Below are 27007 nucleotides of genomic sequence, written 5' to 3'. Positions count from 1 at the left end.
GTTGCCAAACTATTCCATAGAAATTACAGAAGGCCTAAAAGAATGGAATAACATCTTTAAAGTGCTGAAAGAATATTACTACCAACCTAAAAAAAGTGTTATCAACCTAAAAATCTAAACAAAAAAAAAAATATGACAAAATAAAGACATTTTTAGGCAAAAACTACAATAATTCAACATCAACAGACCTTGGCCAGAAGGAGCACTAAAGGGTGCTTTTTCAGACAGAAGACAAATGATCCAAGAAGGAAATATGGAAATGCAGAAAGAAAAGAAGCACAACAGAAATGTTAATGTGTGGGTAAATATGAATAAATACTGACTTTGAAAAAACAAATATTTGAAGAATTTAAAATATATATAAACTTAAAATGTATGACAATAATTAAAACAAAATAAGAGGTAGCAAAATGAAGGCAAAATGGTCTATCTAGGTCAGCATTATTGGGAAAGTGGTAAAAGTAATCCTTTTTATTGGACTGCAAAAAGTAAAGGATGTATATTATACTTTTGGTGGCAACCATTAAAAGAATAGAAAACACTGAATAACTTAAATGGTAATGAAGATGAAATAAAATAATATGAAAAATATCATAAGTTAAAAAAGGTAAAGAAAAACTGTTAAAACAAGTAGGCCAATAGAAAATATAAAATAATATGGTTTATATATACACAAATATCTTAGTAATCACATTACATATAAATGGATTAATACTGCAATTAAACACAAAATTTGTCAGACTAGATTTTTAAAACTCACACTTATTTAGGATGTATTTTTCATTCTTGATTATAGTTTGTCAAATTTTATGTAAACAGAGTATGAGATACACCTATAGGTAGATTTTAACTGACAATAATAACAACTTATGTGCCAGAAGCTATTTAAAATATTTTACATAAATTGATTCATTTAATATTCACAACAATACTTTGAGGTATATTCTTTTATGATCTCCATTTCACTATAAAGAGTTCAAATAACTTATACAAGGTCAGCGGCAGAGCAAAAGAATATACTCAAGCACTCTGATACCAGAGATCATGCTCACGATCACTGTACTACACCATCTCAGTGTCTGCAGTGGAGAATAAAGAGTATTTACATTGAGGACTTTAAAAAAAAAATCTCACAACTTATAATTTTAATAATTCTTTTTACTCTAAATGTCAACTTACTCAGAATAATTAACTTCTACATTCTAAATAAAATACAACAGGAATGCTCTAAAACCTACTAATATTCATGATAAATTTAAAATATACTTATATTAGCACTTAAAACATGGTTAAGATGGTAATTTTAGTGTTATATATTTTTTACCACATTAAAATTTTTTAAACTAGATTTTAAAAATACTTACATCAGACTGACTGAACTATAAAAGTTAAAGAAAAGACACATGTCAAAGGTTAATGACAGAAGAAAACTCAAAAGTCTAGAAATCTAGAAAATCTAGCAATCTAGAAAAATGAAGATGTTTTACAGTATAGGCTTGTTAAACTTGTTCTTATTTTAGCACCTCAATAATAATAACCTGGCTAATTTAACGGAAAATAAATAAAATTGACAGAAAATGTACTACTGGGGACTTTGGTAGTAAAAAATAATTGAAGGAAAATGTCTATAAATTAAAGATAAATAGATGTAAAAGCTATGATGGGTCTGAGATTATTACCTACTTCAAGCTAAGAAGTTAACCTGCCACAGTTTACTGATGCTGGCAGAAGACATGAAACTCCTGAGTCAGAGAAAAAGGACCTTACTACCCAAGGCATAACAAATAGCATGAGCATCAGCATGCTTGCACCAGTCCTCTGGGCCCTCAAGTCCTAACAAGGGCAAGGTAGATGGAGCAAAATGGAGACCTATCTATACATGCAACGTGCTTTGTTTCAAGACAAAAACCATGAGTTTAAGGAACCTGATTTTTTTATAATGAGCAGTAAGCATTCCTACCCTCTGCTTGAGAGGAAGACACTATCTCTGTCTTCCAAAGTTATTTGCTATACAATCATTCTTGAAAAGACAGTCCTAAGCAAAAATGTACAAATATACAAAGCACCCACAATGAACTGTCTCGATAATGAAAAAGAACAAAAATAAGTTTTTACACAGAAAACAAAGTCCTTTAGGAATGTTTACATAGAAGGCAAATCTCTAAAAAAATAAATTCAATAAAAATTATAAAACTGAAAAATAATGTATAAAAATATAAAAATCAATTCCATAAAGTTTATGAATAATAATACATAAAAGTAATTCGGGACATCAAATTTCAAGTGGTTACATGACAACTCCTACCTTTAAATTGTTAAGCATACTTTTTCCTAGTTTATTTCATTTTCATTGTTGTTGCCATTTGTCTCACCTTAAAATTGTATTATATATCTTAAAACTGCACTAAAACAATACCCATAATTAATTCCACTGAATTGAAATTTGAAACTCTATAGTTTTCAGCTATTGGTCTTCACTGTATGCGTTATACCACACAGAACTCTTTTCCATATTAGAAAACTTTCCATTTTAAAACCAGCTGTCTGTTTTTTTCTTCCTAAGTCTCCAATTCTTTACATAAAACATCTTTATTTCTTTCGAATGTTCTTTATGTGGCATGGTTTTAACTGTGTGCCTTCGTCATTCTGATAACCCTCCCCTGAACACATTCCAATTTGTCTAAATTCCTTTTAAACTGGGGTTCCTAAATGCAAAAAGAAAACAAAATAAGATTCTCCAAGTAGGTATGACTAACAAGTTTGCTCATTATAGCTACATAAGTCTATAGTCCACTCAAAATATATTTGGAGTTTTTTAGATACCGGAACTACCAAAATGAAAGGATTTTCTTGCATCCTGGGGCTAACAATCTAGGAGGGGACAGAGACATGTAATCGAATACAGTGTGATACACGCAATTACTTAAGATAAACAAAATATGGGGGAATAGTGGTGTGGGAGCACGGAGAAAATGTGATCAATAACAGATTTCCAAGCAGGGCAACATATGAACAATGTTTTGAAGAACAAACAGGAACTTTCCAAGAGCATTGGATATATACTCTGCCCCATATTATGAGAAAGATTTTAACAAATGATTGAGTGATGATAATGAGTTAATAGAGAGTGAAAGGGCAGTGAGAAAATTATTAAAGGCTGAAAAGGGGGATTTCCTGTTAACTAGTAATAGAATGATTACCAAAAATGTCACGTGCAGATACCAGATTATAAAAAGAGCATTGTCTTTAGATTTAAACTTCTTCCTATACTTGATAAAAGGCACAGAATTTTAGGCAAAGGGGGTTTATTAAAAGGCAGTGCCATAATATGACATGTTTTAGTGAGATACAACTTCTAATCATAAAGCCAAATTTGCATCATTTTTTCCCTCAGCTTTACTATATTGTTAACCCATATGTTTCTGTAAACTATTTCTCCCTCAGACTCTTCTGTGGTTGTTTACGTGTATTAGGATGTACTCAACAAAATTTGGGAACTTCTAGGTTTCTTATATACATTATTTCTTCTTCCAGATTAAATAATGAGCAGTTTTCTAGTCTGATAGCTCTATCTAGTGAACAAAGCTCACCAGAGAATAACTCGAGCATTTCAACTTTCTCTATTAGGTAACACATAGAATTTATCTATTCTTATGTTCAAACTGTTTAGTAAAATTAATAATGCTGGACATGGGCATAAATCCATGATTCTTCACGATGCATTAGTTAATGCTAAAGCTATGAAATACACAGAGGAAGGACAAATCACAAGACAAAAAAAAAAATTGTAGCAATGACAAGCAAGCTAATTTAAGTTATAACTTCTGACATTAATTCTATCTTCTATGGCATCCGTTATATAATACTGTGTTGAGGAGGACTAGAAACAGGATGAATCTGTGGAACTATTACTTAGAAAATCTTTATCAAAACCCTTTTCTCTGAGTCAGTCTTGAGTACTGTCTTTTCTGATACCCACTGCACATCAAATATCATATATCAATAAATCCCTCAGGAATCTAGCAGCTTAATTGAGATCAGCCTTCTAGAAAATTAAGTTATATAAGAAATCAAAATGGTTATTATTACAACAAAGTAAATATAAGATAAAGAACTTTGTTTTTATCCTTACTGATATTCTCTTGTTAGTTTTAAATATCAGATATTATCTCAACTATTACATCATTTGAAAATTTGGTAAATAAATTCTTTATTTCTTCCAAGTAAATGGTAGAAATGTTGAATAAAACAGAAGACCAAAGCTACGTAATATTGCCATAGTCTTCTACTTAGAATGAAAATAATACTGTTATAGTCACTCAGTCAACCAGTTATAAATCAAACTAACCAAATTATAATCCAATACACATTTTTTACTTGTCCATATAAATATTGCCACCTGTTAAAGACTACACTAAAATCCATATGAACAAGATTTCCATAAATTTCATATTGGTAAGGGAAATTGCATGATTTAGAATCAGTTATCACGGAATATTAAAATCTCAAAATGCCTTTAAAAGATAACACAAAATTAATGAATGCATGCTGACCATTATTTTGACTAACCACTACTTTTACTAACCATTATTATACTTTAAATGTAACTATGACATTCTTTTATTTTCCATCTTTATTGAGGTATAATTAAAAAATAAAAATTGTATATATTTATGGTATGCAATGTGATGATTTGATATATATATACATTGCAAAATGATTACCCAAATCAAGCTAATTAGTATATTCATCATCTTACATAGTTCTCAATTTTTTGTGTGGTGAGAACATTTAAATGTGCTCTTTTAGCAAATTCCAAGTACTATAGTTACCATACTATACATAAATCTCCAGAACTTATTTATCCTGCATAATTGAAACTTTGTACCCTTGACCAACATCTCCCTGTTTCCCTCAAACCCCAGCCCCTGGAAACCACAATTCTAATCTCTGCTTCTATGAGCCTGACTTTTTTATATAAGGTAGATCATGCAGTATTTGTCATTTTGTGTCTGGCTTATTTAACATAATGTTCTTCAGGTTCACCCCTGTTATAATAAATGGCGGGATTTCTGTCTTTTTTAAGGCTGAATAGTATTCCTCTGTGTGTGTGTGTGTGTGTGTGTGTCATATCTTCTTTATACATTTATTCGTTGATGGATACATAGGTTAATTCCGTATCTCAGCTATTGTGAATAATGCTGCAATGAACATGGCCCTGCAGGTATCTCTTCGAGATATTGACTTAATTTCCTATGGATATATAATCAGAAGTCAGATTTCTGGATTACATAATAGTTCGATATTTTTTTTTTTTTCAGAAACTCTGTACTGTTTTCCACAGTGGCTATACCAATTAACATTCCCACCAATGGTGTACAAAGGTTCCCTTTTCTCCACATCCTCACCAACACTCTTTTTAAGAATAGCCATTCTAACAAGTATTAAATGATATCTTGTGGTTTGATTTGTACTATTCTGGTTATTAGTGATGTTGAGCATTTGCTCATAGCCGTTGGCCAGTTGTATGCCTTATTTTGAGAAACATGTACTCAGATCTATGCTCGTTTTTTAATTGGATTTTCTTGCCATTTAGTTTCTTGTGGTCTTCGTGTATTTTGGATTTTAACATCTTATCAGATATATGATTTGTAAATATTTCCTCCCATTCACTCTGTGAATAGTCTTCTGTACTGTACTGTTCAGAAGCTTTTTACTTTGATGCAATACAATTTGTCTATCTTTTCTTTTGTTCCCTGGGCTTTTGAAATCACATACAAAAAAAATATTGTCCAGACCAATGCCAAGAAGCTTTTTCCCTATTTTTTTCTTTCTAGTAGTTTTAAAGTTTTAGGTCTTACATTTAAGTCTCTAATCCATCATGAGCTGATTATTTAGTGTGAGATAAAAGTCCAATTTCATTCTTCTATATGTGAATATCCAGTTTACCCAACACCATTTTTTGGAAAGACTATCTTTTCTCCATTGTATGTTCTTGGCAGTAAATGTATAGATTCATTTATGAGGCTCTCTATTCTGTTTCATTGGTCTATATGTCTGTTTTATGCCAGCACCATGTTGTTTTTATTTCTATAGCTTTATAGTATAGTTTGAAGTCAGGTAGTGCCTCCAGGTGTGTTCTTTTTGTTCAAAATTGCTTTGACTATTTGGGGTCTTTTGTGATTCTCTATGAATTTTGGAATTTTTTTCTATTTCTGTGGGAAATGTCATTGGAATTTTGATAGGGATTGCATTGAATCTATATATCACCCAGGCTAATATAGACATTTTCACAATCTTAATTCTTCCAATCCATAAGTATGAGGCTTGTTGTCACTTACTTGTGTCTTCTTCAATCTCTTTTACCAATGTTTTATAGTTTTCAGCATCAAGCCTTTTGACTCCTTGGTTAAATATATTCCTAAGTATTTTTATGCTACTGTAAATGAGATTATTTCATTACTTTCTCTGATAGTTCGTCATTACTGTATAAAAACACTACTGATTTTTGAATGTTGATTTTGTATCCTGAAACCTTACTGACTAGCAACAATTCAAAATTTTGTAAGAATCCATGAAAATATCACATTGTAAAATTTTAATAATTATTGTTTTAATAAAATAAACCATTATCACTTCCTTTTTTCTGTTATACCTACAAATCTGCAGCATCTCTAAAGATTACCAATAATGATTTTACAGTTCTTTCATGACAGTGAGATGAACTTCAGTGACATCTGAAGTTTTTAACTGATTTAAAGCACTATGGTACTCTCTTTGGCACCACATATACTAAAAACTGAAATAACACAAAGATTAGCATACTGCACAAGGATGACATGAAAATTTGTAAAGCATTTCATTTTTTTATTTCCTTAAAATCACTAGAGTATTCTTACATTACCATCATAAGTATGTTAGGATTTGATTTCCTATAAATTATGTGTGTTCCACCCTTTTTGGGTTGAAAATTATTTTCTCTGAAAGCAAGGACAAATCCAATTCAGCAATTCAGTGGCTCTACTATCTTTATATCATTTATCTCATCCTTGTGAAGTTCCAATATCTTCTTAGCAATTCTTTTGCCAAATCAAACTTATACAAAGCCATTTTAATATACTTTAGCATTATTTTTTATAACAAATTGTTCTTCTCTTTAAGCTTCCTGGATCATGGTTCCATACCTCTCTCTTGTATTCATTTATTCAATTATTATTTCCTGAGTGTCTACTATAGGACAGACACTGTACTTGCAACGTTTTATATATGTTATTATTATCCTTTTATTATTTGACAACTATGTTAATCTTCCCCTTGTTTGACTTCTATTTATAGTCTAGCTCTAGAATATTTATCTAGTTTACCTATATTTTCACTCTAATTTTAGCAACTTTTACTTGTTCATATGAACATTCTTTTAAATTTTTTCATATTTTTTAGGAATAAAAAAATAATGAACACTAAATATATAAACATACATTAAAATGTCTTTTTAACGTCTGAGTTCTAAAAAGTTTATGTGTAGCAAAATTGTATAGTTAGAATTTTACTCATGAGACTGCCTTCCTGTCAAACCTTTTAGGCTAGTTTCACTCTTAGAATATCTGATCTTAGAAATATTTCTTGTTTTCTGCTGATCATTCTGAAATACAAATTTTCTAAGTTCTTGTATATGTCTAACAAAGCTCGAATTTCTTCTTTGATAATTCTAAACTGTAAAATAACATGATAACTATTTGTGAAATAATTCTTCTATTTTATAAATTAGTTCTCCTCTACTTAGTCAAAATTAAGTTCAGAATAGGAGTTCCTCTCATAGATTCCTCTGCCTTCTATGAAGGTAAATTATCAGCAATTCAAAAAAAAATAAGAAGTTCTGCTTTCAACGAACTGAGAAATCCAACTAAAGTCTTTTATATTTACCTACATAGTTACCATGTTTGATTCTCTGAATTATTTTATATAGATCCAGAATCCATCTGGTAACATTTTCCTCTGGCTGGAGGGTTTCCTTTAAGATCTGTTATACTGCAGGTCTTTGGGAAATGACTATTTCAGTTTTTGTGTACATAAAAAGGTCTTCATTTTGTTTTCATTTTTGAAACATATTTTTGCCTGCTATGGAATTGTTGGCAATCATTTTCTTTCAATACTTTAAAGCTGCACTGATATCTTCTGACTTGAGTCATTTCCAATAAGAAATACACTGTCATTATTAACTATACTTCTCTTTTAATGCTATGTATCCTTTTTCTCTGGCTGCTTTTAAGATTATTTTTCTTTTTTACCATTTTAGTCGATTTGATTATAATGTATAATGTGCCTTAGCAAAATTTCCTGGATGTCTTTTTGTGCCACAAGTTTGTTAAGCTTCATGGATATGTAAGTTTTTAGTTTTCACCAAAGTTTGGAAAATTTCAGCCATTATTTCTTAAGATAGTTTTGATGCCCCACACTCTTTATGTTCCTTCAGGGACTCCAATTACACAGATATTAGGCCAATTCAAATTATCTGGTGGTTTACTGATATTTTATTCATTTCTCTTTGTTTTTTATTTTTCACTATTTCATTTTAAATAACTTTTATTACTATCTTCAAGTTCATTAGTCTTTTCTTCTGAATTATCTAATCTGATGTAAATCACAGACAGTGTATTTTTTTTCCCAAATTTTATATTTCAATCTCCAGAACTTCAATTTGTGTCTTTTTATTTCCCCTATTTCTTTACTGAATATGCCCAATCTTTCTTCTACTTCTTGAACATATGGAATTTAGTTATAATGACTGTTAAATGCTCTTGTCTATCATCTGTGCAATTTCTGGGTTTCTTTTAATTGATTGTTTTTTTCCCTCATTCTAAGTTGTATTTCCCTGCTTCTTTGCATACTTAATATTTTTTAATTGGATGCCACACTCTGTAAATTGTACCTTGTTGGGGGCTGGATATTTTTTAATTCCTATGAATATTCTTAAGCTTTGTCCTGGGAAGCAGAAATTCAGTAATGCAAAAAATATATATAAAAGATAAAATGATTGAAAAAAAAGAAATTGCCATTTACAGATGGCATAATTGTGTGCTCGAGGGAATTATTTTAAAAACTAATAACAACTTAGTAGAATTAATCATTTAATTTAGTAAGAAGTATGGATAAAGCAAATCTCTAATAAAGATTTGGTAAAGCAAATTCTTAATAAAGATTATTATATTTATTTATACCAATAACAGAAAGCTAAACAATGCAAATATTTGAAAGGTACCATTTACAAGAGAATTAAAAACATAAGATAGCAAGGAATAAATCTAATAAAGATGTGTAAGACTTCTACCCAAAAACTATAAGCTGCAAAGCATTTAAAGAAGATCTAATTTAAAGAAGATCTAAATTTACTCTCAGAAAATAGTGGAGCAATCTTAAAACCAAGATAAGCATGTTAAGAAGTACATATGAGATTCTCAAAAAGATAAAGAATAAGATCCATTTTTAAAAAAGAAATTGCAAACATAGCTGTGGACCAAAATATTTTTTATTCTTATACCATAATTTACTATATAAATAATTGCAATAAAAATAGTATGGCTTATAATGATGAGACATATATATCACGTGTAAATTTTTAAAAACCCACATAAGGAATATTATTTGGTATTCATATATTACCTGATAATCAGCAGGCCCAGGAGTAATAAAAGTTTCTTTCTGAACTGAGAATAAAGTCCGAGGAACGGAAGAGCCAAATGCACTTTTATTTTGTTTCTTTAAGCAGATATTGCTAGAGTTGTCATTTATAATACTGTTTAGAATATTATAAAACCCAGGACCTAAAATTATGAAGAATATCACAGTAAGAATAAACATGGTTTTAAATCTTTTTTAACTAAGTATTTTTTTAAGAAATAACTCTCATTTATTGCTAGCGAGAATGAAAAATAGTATGGTACTTTGAAAATTAATTTGTCAAATTCTTATAAAGTTAAATATATATTTACTATATGGCCCAGAAATTCTAATCCTATTTTCCCGAGGAAAAAAAAAAAAAAACTACCCAAAAGTCAAAACCCTAGTGAATAAAATGTGCCATACCCAAATAATGGAATACTACTCAGCAATAAAAAGGAAAGACAAATGCAACAATATACATAAACCTTGAAAACATCATGCTAAGTGAATGAAGGCAGACACAATATCCCAAGTAATCTATAATTCCATTTATATGAAATTTCAGAAAATGTAAAATCTTAGTGACAAAAACAGTTGTCTGAGACCAGGAGTGGGGATGGAGGTTAACTGCAAAGGGGCATGAGAGAATTTTTTAAGAATGATGGTAATATTTCAAAACTTTATTGTAGTGGCAGTCACCAAACTATATACTTTTACCAAAACTCATCAAAATATACACTTAAAATGAATTATTTTTATTATGTAAATTATACCTCAATTAAAAAAGAAAGAAGAAAGAAAGAAAGAAGAGAGAGAGAGAGAAAGAAAGAGAGAGAGAAAGAGAGAAAGAGAGAGAGAAAGAGAGAGAGAGAAAGAGAGAAAGAGAGAGAGAGAAAGAGAGAGAAAGAGAGAAAGAGAGAAGGGAAGGAAGGAAGGAAGGAAGGAAGGAAGGAAGGAAGGAAGGAAGGAAGGAAGGAAGGAAGGAAGGAAGGAAGGAAGGAAGAAGAGGGAGGGAGAGAGGGAGGAGGGAGAAGGAAAGAAGGGAATTATTGATGCAAAAAAGATATTGAAAAGCTGATACAGCAACATTAAAAATTGATTTGGAAAAAACAAAATCAACTATCACCCCATCTTCCTACCACAGCAGTTATTTTAATTTTTGCCTTTTATCTTTTAGTGCATATTTATAACCAGGAATATTTCCTATAGTGGCAATCTGAATGAATAATATTCTGTTTTTTCATTCAAAATAAAATAAACAACTTTTTATGCCATTGAAAAATGGCATATCGATACATTCAAATATTTGAAACAAATACAGTTAACTCTTGAACAATGCAAGAATTAAGGGCACTGACCCTCACACAGTTGAAAATCTGTATATAACCTAAGTCAGCCTTCTGCATACATGGATTCCCAAACATGGATCAAAAACGCATAATTGTATATGTTTTATAATTCAGGATTTTTTAAAAAATCAGTTACAGTGAGCAGCAATATCCATAAAATGCAGTATGATATACTTAAAAAAAAATACTTGACTTGGTTATACTCATGTTATCTGGAATCTACAAAATTAGCTCTGCAGCTAAATAGGTATGAAACATCACTTGAATTTCTTTCGTTTTTCTGGGCTTCGAGTTCCTCTTCTGATGGTAATGAGAACTGGTTAGATCAGTGCTACTCAAAATGTGGTCTGTAGATTGCTGGCTGTCCAAGAACAATTAACAAGAAAAGGAGCTTACGACTAAATGTAAATTTCTTATTTTACTTAGCATTTTGTAACTATTCTTTTTTCCTTAAGAAAGATTATTGATTTACATTCTAGTGCCATTTCCTTTCTCATTATAGGCAAGAAATAGTTGACAAGTGGGCACTTTGAGTAGCTCAAGGTTTGATGATACTTTAGGTTCCTTCTGGATTAAAAGTGACCAAATCATTCTATATAGTCAAATCCTCTGTACTCCTGGTATATATAAGGTTTTTCTCAAGGAAGCTGTCCATGAACTCTATTTAAATATTTTTAATTATTCCAGTTCTAAATTTCATTCCCCTAAAGTCTCTACCAAAAATTATGTCGTTCTAACTCTCAAAAAATCTAAATCTAATAAGTTTTATTCCTGCCATCTTTCAACATTACTCCACAGGTAATGTTTAGGAAAAAAGTAAATGGAAAGTGTAATGAAAACTATTTTCAATACTTAAGAAATAAATACTTCAGATCTGTCTCTCTTCTGCATGACAGGATAACATAATACATTACAAGTAAGCTTGAGTACTTAAATATAGGGCCCTCAAGGCATGTACATCTCGAGTACCACCTTAGTAAGCTTCTGATTCAAAAAGCCATTCTAATCATATAATTTACTCACATTAGAGGTTTTTCATATTCATTTTCCAGCAATTAAGTGTAGAAATTCCCAGGAACCCCAAAGTTAGACAATTTAGGGGTGCCTTCTATCTTACTCTGATTGATAGGTCCATTATTGCATTCTAATATCTACATGGAAAATAAAAAAACAGAATTCCATGAAGGCCATTCTCACTATTCCTTAAAATATGTAAGATTCAGAATTAGATTTTAGAGGTCATCATAATTTCATTTTATCCTTTACAAATAAACTAACCTTTGGAGAATTTACAATACTTTATTTGTCATACAATGGACCATTAAATTGAAAACTAGACCAAATCATAAGGCAATTAGGTCACTTGATAAATTCACATTTGGAAATAATTTGGATTTCAGATTCATAAGAAACCTACTGAGATATGCTCAGCTGGAATGGTGTCAAGTATTTATACATGACCTCTACAGAATGACACTCTTAAAATAGTCATACTTCTACATAGAGGTGCAGACCTCCGAGACTGAGTATTTCAACAGGTCCAGGTTTATGCTGTAAAGCTCATGACCTAAGAAGTGCTAGAATATCACTTTCACTACATGTTGTTGGTCAAGAAAGCCACCAGGCTAGCCAAGATTGAATAGGTAAAGAATAAGACTTAATCTCTCAATAGCATGAGTAATAAATAATTTTGTACCAGGAATACAATATCACCATAACAAATTACCATACCAGTATTTGTAGAAATGGTTGGGGATCAGACAATGGGTCAGAAGCTAAAACAACCTCAAGACTTAGAAAAAGAGTCTTGAGGAAACAGTTGATGGTGACTTAAGGGACAGTGATAAAAATGGCACTGAAGTTCAGAGAAAAGATAATTTGCATTATATAATGGCAGAAATTTTAACAAAACTAATGCTTGGGACAATGAAGAAAATACCTAATACATTAGTGGATTCTAGTTAAGGAAATTTCGAGGCTGAATATCAAAAGTGCCAACTAGTTGCTTTTAGCTATGTGTGCAAAGGTAAGGATAGAAAGAGATGAACTAAAACTATTGTTTTCTAACAAAACTTACAGAAAATAAAAAGAAATCAAGATTTTTGGGGCTGAAAAACGACTGCTAGAAATTTATTACTTGCAGGAAATTACTGCTTGGCTTATTGCCCGTGGGAACATGGCTATCGCCATGGGAACATAGCCTATCGCCCATAGGAACATAACATTCTAACAATAAGCTTTCTGCTTCTGTACCCCCACTTGCATACCCAACCTGTGGGTCAACAGGTAATGAATAGAAGAAAAATAGACCTTTGTGTTTAAACAGAGTGAACAATGGGATTTGGGGCTTAAAAACCCTGTACCTCTACATTTCAGAGCTGCTTAATTTGGGGTCTGCATACCCCTAGCAGATCCAGCTGACTGAATAAAGAGTGCGTTCCCTATAACTCACTGAGTTCTGGTGGTCCATGTGTTTTTCAGGGGCTGGCAGCTGCAACAAAAGTAAAAGGTTTTTCATCCCCAGTCTCTCCATATAGCAAAAAACTCTCAGTGCAAGAAACACCCTGAGGGTAAGACAAAATCCACGGTTTGGCTTTAAGACCCTTTGCTAAGACCTCAGAAAGATTTAAGATGGTACCTCATAGAATCTCTCAAAGAAAAGAACCACTAAGAATTTTAAAGTCATATGTCTAATACCCTCTTGGCTGAGACAATAGTGCTCCTAAAAATTTAACAGCAGCAACAAAGGTGGCTCAAAGTAGACAAGGGTTTTACTAAAAAGTACATGTGAATGCGGCTTTTTTCCAGTATATTTGAGTATAGATTAATATCATAAGAAACCTACAAACTTTTTGTAAGGAATTATACCAAGTTGGAATGAAAAGAACAACAGTACAAAATAAAGAGTGGCATATAGACTCCCAATTTTCTATATGCAGGAAGCAGGCTGGGCAAGCTCCAGGTGCAAATATAGTCTATTTCTTATAAAAAAGAAAGATGATTTGAAGAATGAAACCAAGAGCTCAAAAGATAGAACAAAGGACCACAGAAAATCAGTCCCAGGTAGCCCAACAGGGTCTTAATTAAGAAAATGACAACATATGCCTGGTTGGATTTCAGAATTGCTATAGCCCTGTGACTGCCATGGGCCTCCAGTTTTCCCTCTTTTTTGAATAGGAGTGTCTAGTATGATTATCCTATCATTGTCCCACCACTGTGTGTTAGATATGTGGGGCAGATAACTTGTACCTTTAGTTCACAGCTCTTCTAATAGAGAAGAGTCATACTCAAGAAGCTGACCTGAAATACCACACCTCAGAATCCTCCCCTGCACCTATTCCTGAACGATAAACAAGATCCTGGATCTCAAGATTATACCATAATTTCATGAGACTTTGGAAGCCTTGAGAAGACATGCAGGAAAAATATAAGTATTTTCTGGCCAGAGGGTAGTCCACAGTAGATTAAAAATGGCCACAAAATTTTTGCTAACCCTGACACTGAGACATGAATTTTCATGTCCTTCCATTTAATATGCGCTGCCCTGGGTGAGCTGATTGACTAATAGAATGTGGCAGAAGTGATGTCCTGGGATTTCTGAGGACAGGTCATAAAAATCCTTGTAGCATCCTGCCAGGTTTTGCGGTACCCTGAGCTACTATGTTTGAAGACCAGCTATCATGGGGCAGCAATGCTGGAGCTATCTATCCATGCACTCTGAATGACAGTACTATCTGAGCTCTGCCTTCATCTATTTCATAAAATAATGATATGTAATAGAAAAGTTTGTATTTTTAAAGCCACTTTGTTAGGCAGCAACAGATAACCATATATTCACAATTATATGGTATTTTGGTGCTACATTCTTAGCTCTGTATAATAGAACACCAACTGAGAATACTAAAATATGTGATGGGCTTCTCCAAATAAAATTTTAACAAAACTGAGTATCCTAAGTTAAATTATTAGCAGTGACCATATAGTTGATATATTATATATGTTTATCCAAGAGAAAATTAGGAAATTCACTGAATAAAGAAAAATAATGGAAAATTATAACTAAGATGTGTAACATATTAAATTGAAATCTTACCAAAATTGCATATTATTTTTATCTATGTTTATTGTACATAGTCAATGCTTTTAAAAAAAATGTTCACTCCAAATGACAACACCAACCATAGGACAATAACAACAAAAAGACTGTACCTTCTGGTGTATCCATCTTAAGCACACTAAGTTACATAAAGCTACAAAGTAGTAATACATGGATTAATTCCTAACCTGGCATTTCCTCTGTCTTGGAGACCTGTTTGAACCTAGCAGCACTTTGACCAAATGGGATAATTCTCACTGTTGGTGTTTTCTTCACAGATAGGAAAGCAGTTCGAGATTCATTATACGTGCCAGGAGCTGGAGTGCTTGATTTCACAGGTGCAAATCTCTAGTGAAGAATAGAAAAATATGCCAATGAGAAACTATTAGCACATTTTTACATTGCATGAGTTAAAAAATGTCTTCTTAATAATATAACATCTGGAGTTTATTTCTTAACGAAGTGAAGAAAATATAGATGAATTAAGATCTTGCACTTATCAAAACATAAAATATATAGCTTTTAGTAAAATAATCTGCATATTAATACAGCAATATATTACATACTTTACTAACACAAATAGACTTTGAAAGAAATTATCTCAATATGAGATTCTAGATGATAGCGTATGGCCCAGATTCATCTACTGTTAATAGGTTATGCCACTTACTCTATTACTTCACCCACTCTCTGTTTTGGCCTTCTCTCTGTTTGTGTATTTTTCCTTTTTCTGTCTCTGTCTATATACACGTACATTTAAAGGAAAGTTACACATGTCATGATCCTTTATCCCTAAATACCTAAAAATCTTGGTGTGCATTTACTGAAAACAAGAATATTTTCTACATATCGGAAGTACAGTTATCAACATCAGTAAATGTATTAATAATATGTTTATCATGTTTATCTAACCTACAATTCATATTCTAAAACTGTCAGTCTAATAATGCCTCTATTGTATTTTTCCCCTCCAGTGCCAAATCTAGTCTAAAGTCAGATATTACTTTTTGTCTCCTTTAATACAGAAACATTTTAACAGCCTTCCTTTGTGTTTGTGACTTTGGTAGAATATAGCAACCTTTTTTTTTTTTTTTTTTTTTTTTTTGTATAATAGAACTTTCCTTATTTGGGGTTTCTCTTATGTTACCTATTATATTCAGGTCATTCATTTCCAGACAGAATACTAAATAGATGATATGCTTTTCTCAGAGAACCATATCTAGAAGCCCATAATGTCCTCTGGACCTCAATGATTTTAATTTTGATCAAATCTAACATCAGTACACATTTGGCATTCTGAAAACAAGAGCCCTCCCTTCTCCCTCTATTTATTTATTTATCTATCTACCTATTTATTACCTATATGGTCTCATGAATGCCTGTTTTAATTACTTATAATAACTTTTTTTTCCAGTGGGGGGCCCTTCGTGTTGGTTCATATATCCCTATGATATGCCCTCATCTTTTTTTTTGAGATCTTTTAAACTTTCTGACATAACAAGATATTACAGATTTATCTTCCATCTACTCTGCACAGTTCTTGTTTCTTGGCTCATTTAGTAGAGAAAGCTCAAATACATATCTATATATCTATATCGATATTTACATGTACACATACACTAGACACATGTACATATATATGTGCACATATATCACATACGTACATGTATGTGTGTGTGTATATATATATATATTTTTCAAAATGAGTTCACATCAAAACCTTTAATTCTAATCTGTTCCATAAAGTTCTTTCTTACCTCTCCTAATCCATATTTGTAGGTACCTTCTTCCACAGTGAAAACCCTGGTTCATAATATCAACTTTTTACCTCAACCCTATAATACATCTAAAATAGTTTCATGATTGCTTCACCTAACCATTACAATAAACCTACCTACTAAAAAAATTCAGAATTTCTTTGCAATTTTTGTGCTCATTATACTCCACTCCATCCTAGACTGATAGAGTCAATTATTATTGGTACCTGGATTATTTTTTTCTTTCTTTTCCCCTTCAATGTGGTTAAGAGTGTACATTTGGAATATACTGGTTCATTTGTTTCCATTTGCTTTGTTTTAGAGTTGTTTTTTTAAAAAAAAAAAACTTTCCATTCTTATTTTTATTTTTGAATATATGGAACACTGGCATGCTTCTATAAGACAAATATATATATTTTAAAGTATACTCAAAGAAGTGTTGCTCCCTCTCATTTCCCTTCCACCTCCAATGGATGCTGTGCCACTAGGGGGAAAATGTTTAAACTTATAACATTTGTTAATGTTCATGATATAAATACAGCATCACGGTGGCTAACTTCAAAATACCAACATAACATCAACCAACATGCAAAATGGAAAAATTAACAATGGTCTCCTGCAAGCCAGTACAAATGAACTATAGTATACCAGGGTTTCCACTGCATCTCCCAACCATCCCTTATAGGTAACCAATTCCACTGTTTTCTGGTTTATCCTTGATATGTTTATATAAAGATAAGCAATTATGTTTATGTTTCTTACTTTCCTTTCTTTCTTACACAAAACAGTATATTATACATACCCTTTTGTATCTTATACAGTAGTTAAACCTTAACACTACCAAAAAAAACAATTTACTAATGGAACTAGTATGAAGGACTCTCTAAATTTTTCTCCTAAATACTATTTTATTATTTACCTGCTGAGTATATTTTTAAAATTATAATACTCAACCCTGGTTGCATATGCATACAGAATTACTTAAGAAGTTCAAAAAATGTTGATGCCTGGGCCTTTCTAGGAGGAAGGGAAGAAGTCACCTGAGTATTAGAAGGTATTAAAATTTCCCAGGTTTTTCTAATACATAGCAAGAGGAAGAGCATTGTGATAAAGGAAATCTTATGTTTAAAAATTAATAGTTGAAGACATAAGTAAATTTAATGCATTTAAATACCAGACAATTCCTTAAATTAATAACTAAAATAAGTATTCCAAAAACATAATCTTTCTTTAAATTAAAAACCAAAAATTGTGTTGTTTACCTTGTTAATCTCCTTATTGCTTTTTTTAAATCAGTTATAAGTATCTGTTCATATTCAAGTGAACACTAATACTACCCCTAGCAGGCACTCCTGTTGGTTTTAACTCTTCCATTTCTTTCATCCCAGAATGATTATTCTTCTCTGTCATTCCCTTAAACCAAATTGATATCATACTCTATTCCATTTCTGCAAATATATTTAAAATATTATAATTGATGCCAAGTGATATTAAATTAGAACTACATATCAAATGAACAGAAATAGCATAAAAACTGAAAGTTTCAGCTATAAAATTATATTTTTAAAAAATCAAGGGGATGCACATGCACAACATCCTACTTCCACACATTCATTTTGTGTAGTACCCTAAGTATTATCAAGTTGCCCAAGGTAGAAACCTGGTATTCATTCTTGATTCTTCCTAAGTCCTTCACCACATCTAACCCATTAAAAAGTCATGTCAATTATATCTCCAAAATATACCAGCAATCTATCTACTTGTCTCCAAGGAGGTGCCTCTTAAGTACAATAAAACCAAAGTAGTCACCTGTAGTCATCAGTTAATAACCTTTCTAAGTTAAATAACATAACTAGCACTGTATATAGTATAATTGTATAAATATTGCAACTGTTTTGATCTGGAGGCTGGCACATTATAAAGGTTTGCTAGTCTAATAATATTCTTGAATTAGAAATGTCTTAGAATCCTTCAAGTCTCTTTAGCATATACTTGAAAATGATTACTGTGAAATAGACTCCAGAATTACTAATAAAGCCCCAGTGGCAGTTGTAGATATGACCTACAGTCTGGCTCTACAAAGAGCCTTCAGAACCTTCTCTGAGAGAAATGCTCATCCTCATAGACTACACATTAACCTTCTACACATTCATTAGCAAAGTATACTTAAAAATGCAGACTAAAATTTCTTATAAGCTAAGCTGAACTTTCACATATGCAAATCTGCATAATAGAAAATGTTTAATATTCTGCATAATAAATGTTCAATTCTAATATTTATTTTTGCATAATAGTGTTAATATTATAATCTTATCTCATTTCATTTTACCCACATTTTTTGGCAATATAATTTGCCCAGGCCATATCTGTTTCCAATTTGCTTAAATATCACTTTCCTTTTCATAATCTCCCTGAACATCATTGAATTTGTTGCTGGATGCACATTATACCTATTATACTCTATTTATGAAAATTACTATAGACCATTACCTGGGATTGAGAAAGAAAAGCAGGTGATGCATCATTTACATTTGGTGTCACACTTTCAGTCTTCTGAAATTGACTTTTAATGTCATATTTTCCAGGCCCCGGTATTCCCTAAACCATTACAAAAAGAAAAAAATACATGTTCTCATTAAGAAAGCATTTATAGCACCTAAGGGAACGATTGGCTAAATATCTGAACCAAAGCTGCAGGGTTTTTAAGTGAATTCCTATATGATATTACCAAAGCACTTCATTAAAAGGCAAACCAGAACAAACTTTTAAGAGCAACCAAAAAAAAAAAAAGAGGAAATTTTCCTTATCAGAGAGAGCTTTCCCAGGAAGCTGAAAACATACTACTTGAAACTTTGCTGCCCTCTACTGACAGAGTTCAGAAAAAAATTATCTGGCTCTTCACATGATTAAACATTACAGTGAATAATAGAGGCTTCTATATTTCTTCCATTTAAAATTATATGACCAACTCTTCTCTAAGAAAAAATTTTACTGTCTTTCAAATTTGCATTAATCAATAGACTTCTCCATTTCCAAAAATAAACTTCAGAATGAAATTAGACTGTTGTCTATCACCACACTCCAAAATTAACTCAAAATGGATTAAGGGCCTGAATATAAGATCTGAAACAATAAAATGCATAGAAGAAAACATAGGAATGAAACTCAGGGACCTTGAACTTAGAGAGGATTTTATGAATTTGACCTCAGAGGCAAGGAAAGCAAAAGCAAAAATAAAATAATGGGACTACATCAAACCAAAAAATTTCTGCTCAACAAAAGAAACCATCAACAAGGTAAAGAGACAACCATCTGAACGTATTTATATTTGCAAGCAATGCCTCTGATAAGGGCCTAATATCAAAAACATACAAAGAACTCATATGACTTAATAACAACAAAAAAACAAACAATCCAAACAAAAAATGGACAAAGGACCTGAACAAACACTTCTCCATAGAGGACATATAAATATATGAAAAGATGTTCAACATAGCCAGCTATTAGGGAAATGCAAATCAAAACCACCATAATTGTTAGAATGGCTATAATCAACAGGACAAGTAATAACAAATGTTGGAGAAGATGCAGAGAAAAAGAACCCTTATACACTGCTGGTGGGATTGCAAATTGGTACAGCTACTATGGAAAAAACTAAGAATTGATCTACCATATGATCCAGCAATCCCTCTACTGGGTATTTACCCTAAAGACTTAAAAACCCATATCCAAAAAGATATTTGCACACCGATGTTCATAGCAGCATTATTCACAATAGCCAGGACATGGAAGCAACCAAAGTGTCCTACAATAGATGATTGGCTAAAGAAGCTGTGGTACTTATATACAATGATATATTACTCAGCCATTAGAAGGGATGAAATACTGCCATTTGTGACAACATGGAAGGAACTCGAGATAATCATGCTAAGTAAAATAAGCCAGACAGAAAAAGTTGAAAATCACATGATATCACTTATATGTGGGATATAAACCAAAAAGCAACAAATGAACAGGACAAACAAACAGAGACTCATGGTCATGGACAATAGACCAGTGGTTACTAGAGGGGAGCAGGGAGGGAGGAAGGGACAGGTAGACAGGATAAAAGGGGTCAAATATGTGATGACAAAAAGAAATTTAACTATGGGAAGTGATCACACAATGTAAATACACATATGACTTAACTGTTAAAATATACAGCTGAAACTTATCAGATTCCATTTAATCAATGTCACCGCAAAAGTAAATTCATTTTAAAAAATAAAATAAACTTCAGAATATTTTAACTATGAATGTTACAAGATGTAAGACATTAAGCTTTAACTAGATGCTTTACCATAGATAAAAATTAATTCAGCAAACACTGGGATTGAGTTTTTATCTTAGTAATACAATTAAAATATATATCAAGAAGTACTATTTATTCATCATCAAATATTTTAATTACTTTGAAAAATTACTTTTTATAATATAAAAATGTTAGATTTAAATCTTCTACTTTATACATTCTTCTACTTTTCTATATTTGAAAGAATTATTCTTTTATTTGTGAATTAAAGAGCTTATAGCTTGGATGTATAATGAAATCCTATCAGCAAATCCTGTCATCTCTAACACCAAAACATGTCCAAATTCAACCATTTCTTTCCACCTCCACAAAGGCCACTCTGACCCACCTCTTACCTAGATTACTGTGAAGTCTCCCTAACTTCCCCCCTGCTTCCCTCGTTCACCTTCAGTCTACTTTCCACACAGCAGCTAGTGATGAATCCAGTTAAGACCCCAAATTAGATTGCACCATTTGCCTTCTCAAACCCATCCAATTGTTTCCAATTTCACTTCAAGCAAAATTCAAGGTCCTTAATATGATGAATTTCACTCCCGGACTCTATAATCACTTTAACCTCATCTTTTACTACTCTCTCCATTCCATTCGCTGTGTTCTCAAGAAGATTTGTCATGTATTCACCTCAGGATCTTTCCACTTGCCATTTTCTTAGCTTGGAATGTTCTCCTAGATAGCGCAAAGGGCTCACTCCTTCATTTCGATCATGTCACTTTCTCAATGTCCCCTTCTCAATGTGCCATTTCCAGTCCAACCAAATCTAAAATTTCATTGCCTCCCCCAAACAACTGTCCCCTTTCCTACCTCTTTTTTAACCTAACCATTTTTTTACTATCCAAAATATGATTTTCTTTCATGTTGTAAGCTCTAAAGCCGTTATATTTTTCTATTTTGTTCACTGTTATATCTTTAGGGCATAAAAAGTACCTGGGTCATAGTTAGCACTCAGTAAATATTTTGCAGAAGAATGGATGAATAGACAAATGCATGCACTAAATCCTATATTTTCACTGATCATAAAATGAATTTGGAGATATGTTCCTCTGGGAAACAATGTAGCTCCAAATATGAGTATTAGTCATTTCTCAAAGCCCACATGTTAAATAATAATTTTTAAAAAGTCCTTTAGGATAAAGTCTAATACAGAAGTATCTCTTTTTATAAATACCTTAGATTCTAAAAATTTATGCAAAGGACCATGTTATCTGGTTTCAAATGAACCAACCCATGCCATTATTTGATGGCTGATAGAAAAGATGCACTTTGGCTAGGGCGTGTAAGATTATTTTCATCTATGAACTCGCAGTAACTTTTGAAGAAAAAGAACTTCTGCATAATTTCATGTTTATATAAACCTATGAAATATGTATAAAATATATAAATACAGAGAACAGAATTTCAAACACACAACATTAATCTGTTTTCTTGAATGTTACAAATATGCTATATCAATCTTCTCTTTAAACAGGCAGGAATGGCAAAAAATAATCAGTTACTGACATACTGGGTTTACTTTCCTCCTATTTTCAACAGTTTCATAAGTGGTCATTACTAAGAGATTATAGGAGAAAAATTAAGTGTGAATAGAGATAAATGAATATACTTAGTCTCAAGAAACTTCTTGTTATAAAAGCAGAAATATTAACCCTTTTAATGAATATTTCCTTTTCCTTTTCTCCTATTTTTTCACAAAGTTTCTAATGTTATTGAACTTTGCTTTTATAAAATGATAAGATTAGGCCCTTAATTCTAAAAATTATGCTTAGGATTTAATAGGCAAATTTAAAATAAGCTCCAAAATAGGATTGTGCGACGTTGACCACTGAAGGACAGGTCTCCATTTACAACAATATAAAGAAGGCAAAAAAGACTTTGAGAAGACCAAACCCTAGGCACAGGCTGAAAATGTTGTGATGCTTATTCTGCTTTTTCAAACTGTGATCAACAGACCACCTGCATTAATATCAACCTATTAAATACATAGTGCCCTAGTGTCTCATTTGAGATCTAATGAATCGAATCCTGTTGGGTCCAGGAATCCATATTTTTAAGAAGCCTCACAATAATTCTCATGCACCACGGAGAACTCAGCCTAACAGGGGTCACTACTCCAGCTTCTTTGACTAGCCACACCCATCCTAAGCCCATCCTAAGGAAGAAGGCCCAGATCTAGAGAGAATTCTGCCTTGGAAACAGGTTAAAGATTATTAAGACAGGTTGTTAATGGCATCTTTTCATGCACAGCCTAATAAAAATGAGCTTCTTTCCTTAAAAACTGGGGTACAATTATAATACCATTTGATTAGATGGTATTTAGAGGAAGGAATTTGATCAGCAGAGATTAGGGGGAGTGGAGAAAGTGATACAGTTTCACCTTTACTCCTTTAATTTTCAGTCACCATCACTTGCAGTGATGATCATTACTTTCATTAAAAATACTTACAGCTTACTATGTGCAAAGCACTGGTATAGGGTAATCAAAGCATGGGCTCTGCTTTTGAGAAGCTCACACTAGATTAATGGTTCTCAAATTAAGCTGCACAAGAGAATCATCTGGGGAATCTTTTAAAATAACTGTGCTTCATTCCACCTCATTCAAATTAAAGCCTATGGAAATGAGGTTCAGGCATTATCAATTTTTCTTAATTTAAGGCTTCCTGGCTGCTTCTAATGTACAATCGGTATTGAGGCCTAAATCACAGTGCTCGGCTTTCCAGTGCTATAACTTTCCATTGTTTCTAAAACTGTCACTGCTGTCTAGAGTTTCAGGTAGGGTGTGACTTAAAACCTATTGGACTTTTTATGCTGTGATGGAGTCACAACTCAACTTTGTATTAGCAGACCCTCAAATGTTAGTCTTTTCTCAAGCCTTGTTTACAATTTAGTGAGTGGGAAAGGTGCCTGGAATTCTCTCCTCATTCTGTATATAAACTTTCATTTAAACTCTCCATTTACTTTTAATGAAAAAATTAAACACACACACACAAAGAATAGTATAAGAAATTCACATATACCCATCACCTAGAATCAATCATCTTCAACTCATATCCAAATTTGTTTCCTAATTCAACCAATTTACCCAATTATCACTCCAAAGATGTATGAGGCAAGTCCAAGATCTCATGTAATTTCATCAATAAATATGTCAGAATGTACCTCTCGAAAATAAGGAACATACCACAAAACATTTTTCTATCTTAAAAAAATCAATAATGATTTGATTCCTTAATTATTGAGTTCAAATTTTTATGACTACCTCATAAATTGTGTATGTTATGATGTGTATAGAAATATATAATTATATATTTGTATGTTTTAATCTGAACACAATTAAAAGTTCAGACTTATAAATGGTTAATATGTTTTTAAGTCTCTTGTAGCTATAGGTTTCTTCTCCATTACTTTTTTTTCCCTTTCAATTTATTTGATGAAGAAACTAAGTTTTTTGTCCAATTTTTTGAGTTTCCCATAGTTTTTCCTTTTTCAATTGAATATCTATGTGTTTCCTGTCCCTCATACTTCCTATAAACTGGCAGTTTAATATACAAGCTTAATCATATTCTAATTCAATTTTCTTTTTTTGGTAAGATTATTTCATAGGCGGTGTTGTGAACTTCTACCAGGAGGCACATATAAAAACTGATTCTCTCCCATTCTACAATGTTAGCCACTACAGACGATTACTAACTAGATCTAGTAATTTGTTATGGGTTCCAAAATGATGATATTATAATTCCACAATTCTTTCCCATTTATTGGCTGAAATACTTTTATAAAAAAGACATTTCCTTCATTGACTATTTAGTTACCCTAGCGTATAGTCATATAGGAAAAGAAAGATAAATGCTTGGTTTTATCCCCCCTCTAATTTACCAGTTTCAAAGTACCAAGTTGGACTTTAGCATCTTACACCACTAACAAATAAGTTTTTTGAATTCTAATTTTAAACTCATAGTTTTAAAAATATTGGAGTTGTACTGATCACTGATGCTGAAATTATCCCATCTTTGGTCAGTGAAACTTATTTGCATGACCATCTGAGTCCTTTAGACATGACTCTAATAGACTTTTATAGCTTCCTTGCTCTCGGGTATGACAAGATGTTTCAAGCTCATCACATACAATTCCTGCTCCAGACCCAGAACTAGCCATTTCTCTAAGGAGCTCTGATCCTTTTTAGTGGTAAGTGGTAGTTAGAAACTCCAATCTGATATCTAGAAATACCCTCCATTTTTGTGACATCATCTCACCCCTTTCTTCTCTATCAGTGTCCCCAAGTTCCCAAGTAAGATACCAACAGATCTCACATCTTCTCCTACAGTAGGGATGAGAAAGTTGCCTCACTGGAAAAGATTATGTTTCTTATCCAGATCATCACCAATCCTGATGTTATCAGTCCCACCTGCCTCCTTTCAAATTGATATTCCTGGACTTTTCAAAGATACTGTTATGTGAACTGGCTTTCTCTTTGGCATCGCCCCCTGAACAATTTCATCCATTCTACCATTTAACTTTACCTATCAGCTTTTACATTTACCATTTACCATTTGCCATCAGGTTTCCATCTTTGAAAACTGAAACTCTTTTATCAATTATCATCTCCTCTTCCCCAATCTTTTTGTGTTTATTGTATTTTACCTTTTTATTCTTTCACTTATTAATTTAGTGAGGCTTTGGGAGTGTTATGGGCTGAACTGTGTCCCTCCAAAATTCATATGTTAAAGTCCTAAGCCCCAATATTTCAGAATGTAACTGTATCTGGAGATAAGGTCTTTAAAGGTGTAATTAAATTAAAATGAAGTCTTTAGGGTGGGCCCTGATCCACTATGACTAGTGTCTTTATCAGAAGAGGAAATTTGGTCACAGACATGATCATGCACAGAGAAAAGACCATGTAAAGATATGGGAATAAGACAGCCATTTACAAGTGAAGCAGAGAGGGCTTAGAAGAAATAACTGCCAACATCTTGATCTCAGACTTCTAACCTCCAGAACCATGAGAAAATAAATTTCTTTTGTTTAAGCCGCCCAGCCTATAGTGATTATGGGAGCCTTGGGAAACTAACAAAGACAGGATGCTAAGATATAAGTATGGTCCAATCCACCTTGTTCAATCAGAAGCCCTCTGTCCTTTTCCACAAAAACTACAAAATATAAAGAATTTCATGAAGCTAGGAATGTAGCAGAAAATATAATACTGGTACCATCAAAGTCTAAGAGTCATGATAGTAGTAATTCTAAGGAAAAACTCAACTTTACCATACTTTTGACACATAATCGTTCATAGTATTAACTGAATAGATGGAACCATAAGATAGACTGATAAATGCCATTCACAACTCTCGACTTTTCTGTATCTCTCTTTCAAATACATAAGATATGTTACAAGATCTGATATTTGCACAGAACATAACAGTATACATATAGCACCTGAAACTATGCCATGGACTTAAACTGATTATTCAAATATAGAACTTAAAATAAAAAATATTGAGGAAATTGTAATGATTACCAAATGAGGACTGGTGTAGTAAGATACAGAGATAAGTCTAATTTTAAGATTTTCATTTCTTTCTAAACACTATAGTTTTACTAATTTAATTGTTACTTGTTCTTCCAGTATAATTTTAACTAAGTAAAGTCATTCTAAAGCTATGTCCATATATCCAAATTGAAATGTGATGACATTGCAGAAAGGGTGTCAGAAGGAGAAAAAAATTGAAGGCTTTTTTTTATTAGCATCCATCCAAATATTGCAAAAAAGTTTATTTTGGTTTAGTGAATTCTCGTAGTCTAT

General features: G+C 32.1%; 1 protein-coding gene and 1 pseudogene across 1 annotated transcript in view; one reads left to right on the top strand and one right to left on the bottom strand.

Annotated features, from left to right (window-relative positions):
• Nucleotides 1-27007, bottom strand: part of STPG2 (sperm tail PG-rich repeat containing 2) — a 250177-nt gene that overhangs the window by 152375 nt on the left and 70795 nt on the right. Inside the window, exons 7-9 of the mRNA XM_036227683.1 lie at nucleotides 19353-19460; nucleotides 15294-15453; nucleotides 9661-9821 (exon numbers count right to left, since the gene is read on the bottom strand). Coding sequence (XP_036083576.1) covers nucleotides 9661-9821; nucleotides 15294-15453; nucleotides 19353-19460 — 429 coding nt within the window. The remainder of the gene's footprint in view (nucleotides 1-9660; nucleotides 9822-15293; nucleotides 15454-19352; nucleotides 19461-27007) is intronic.
• On the top strand, nucleotides 6769-6869 carry LOC118608821 (annotated as a pseudogene).

The sequence above is a fragment of the Rousettus aegyptiacus genome, unplaced genomic scaffold (genome assembly GCF_014176215.1).
Source record: "Rousettus aegyptiacus isolate mRouAeg1 unplaced genomic scaffold, mRouAeg1.p scaffold_m13_p_10, whole genome shotgun sequence".
In the NCBI taxonomy this organism is placed as follows: Eukaryota; Metazoa; Chordata; class Mammalia; order Chiroptera; family Pteropodidae; genus Rousettus; species Rousettus aegyptiacus.
This window is presented reverse-complemented; position numbering and strand designations above follow the sequence as displayed.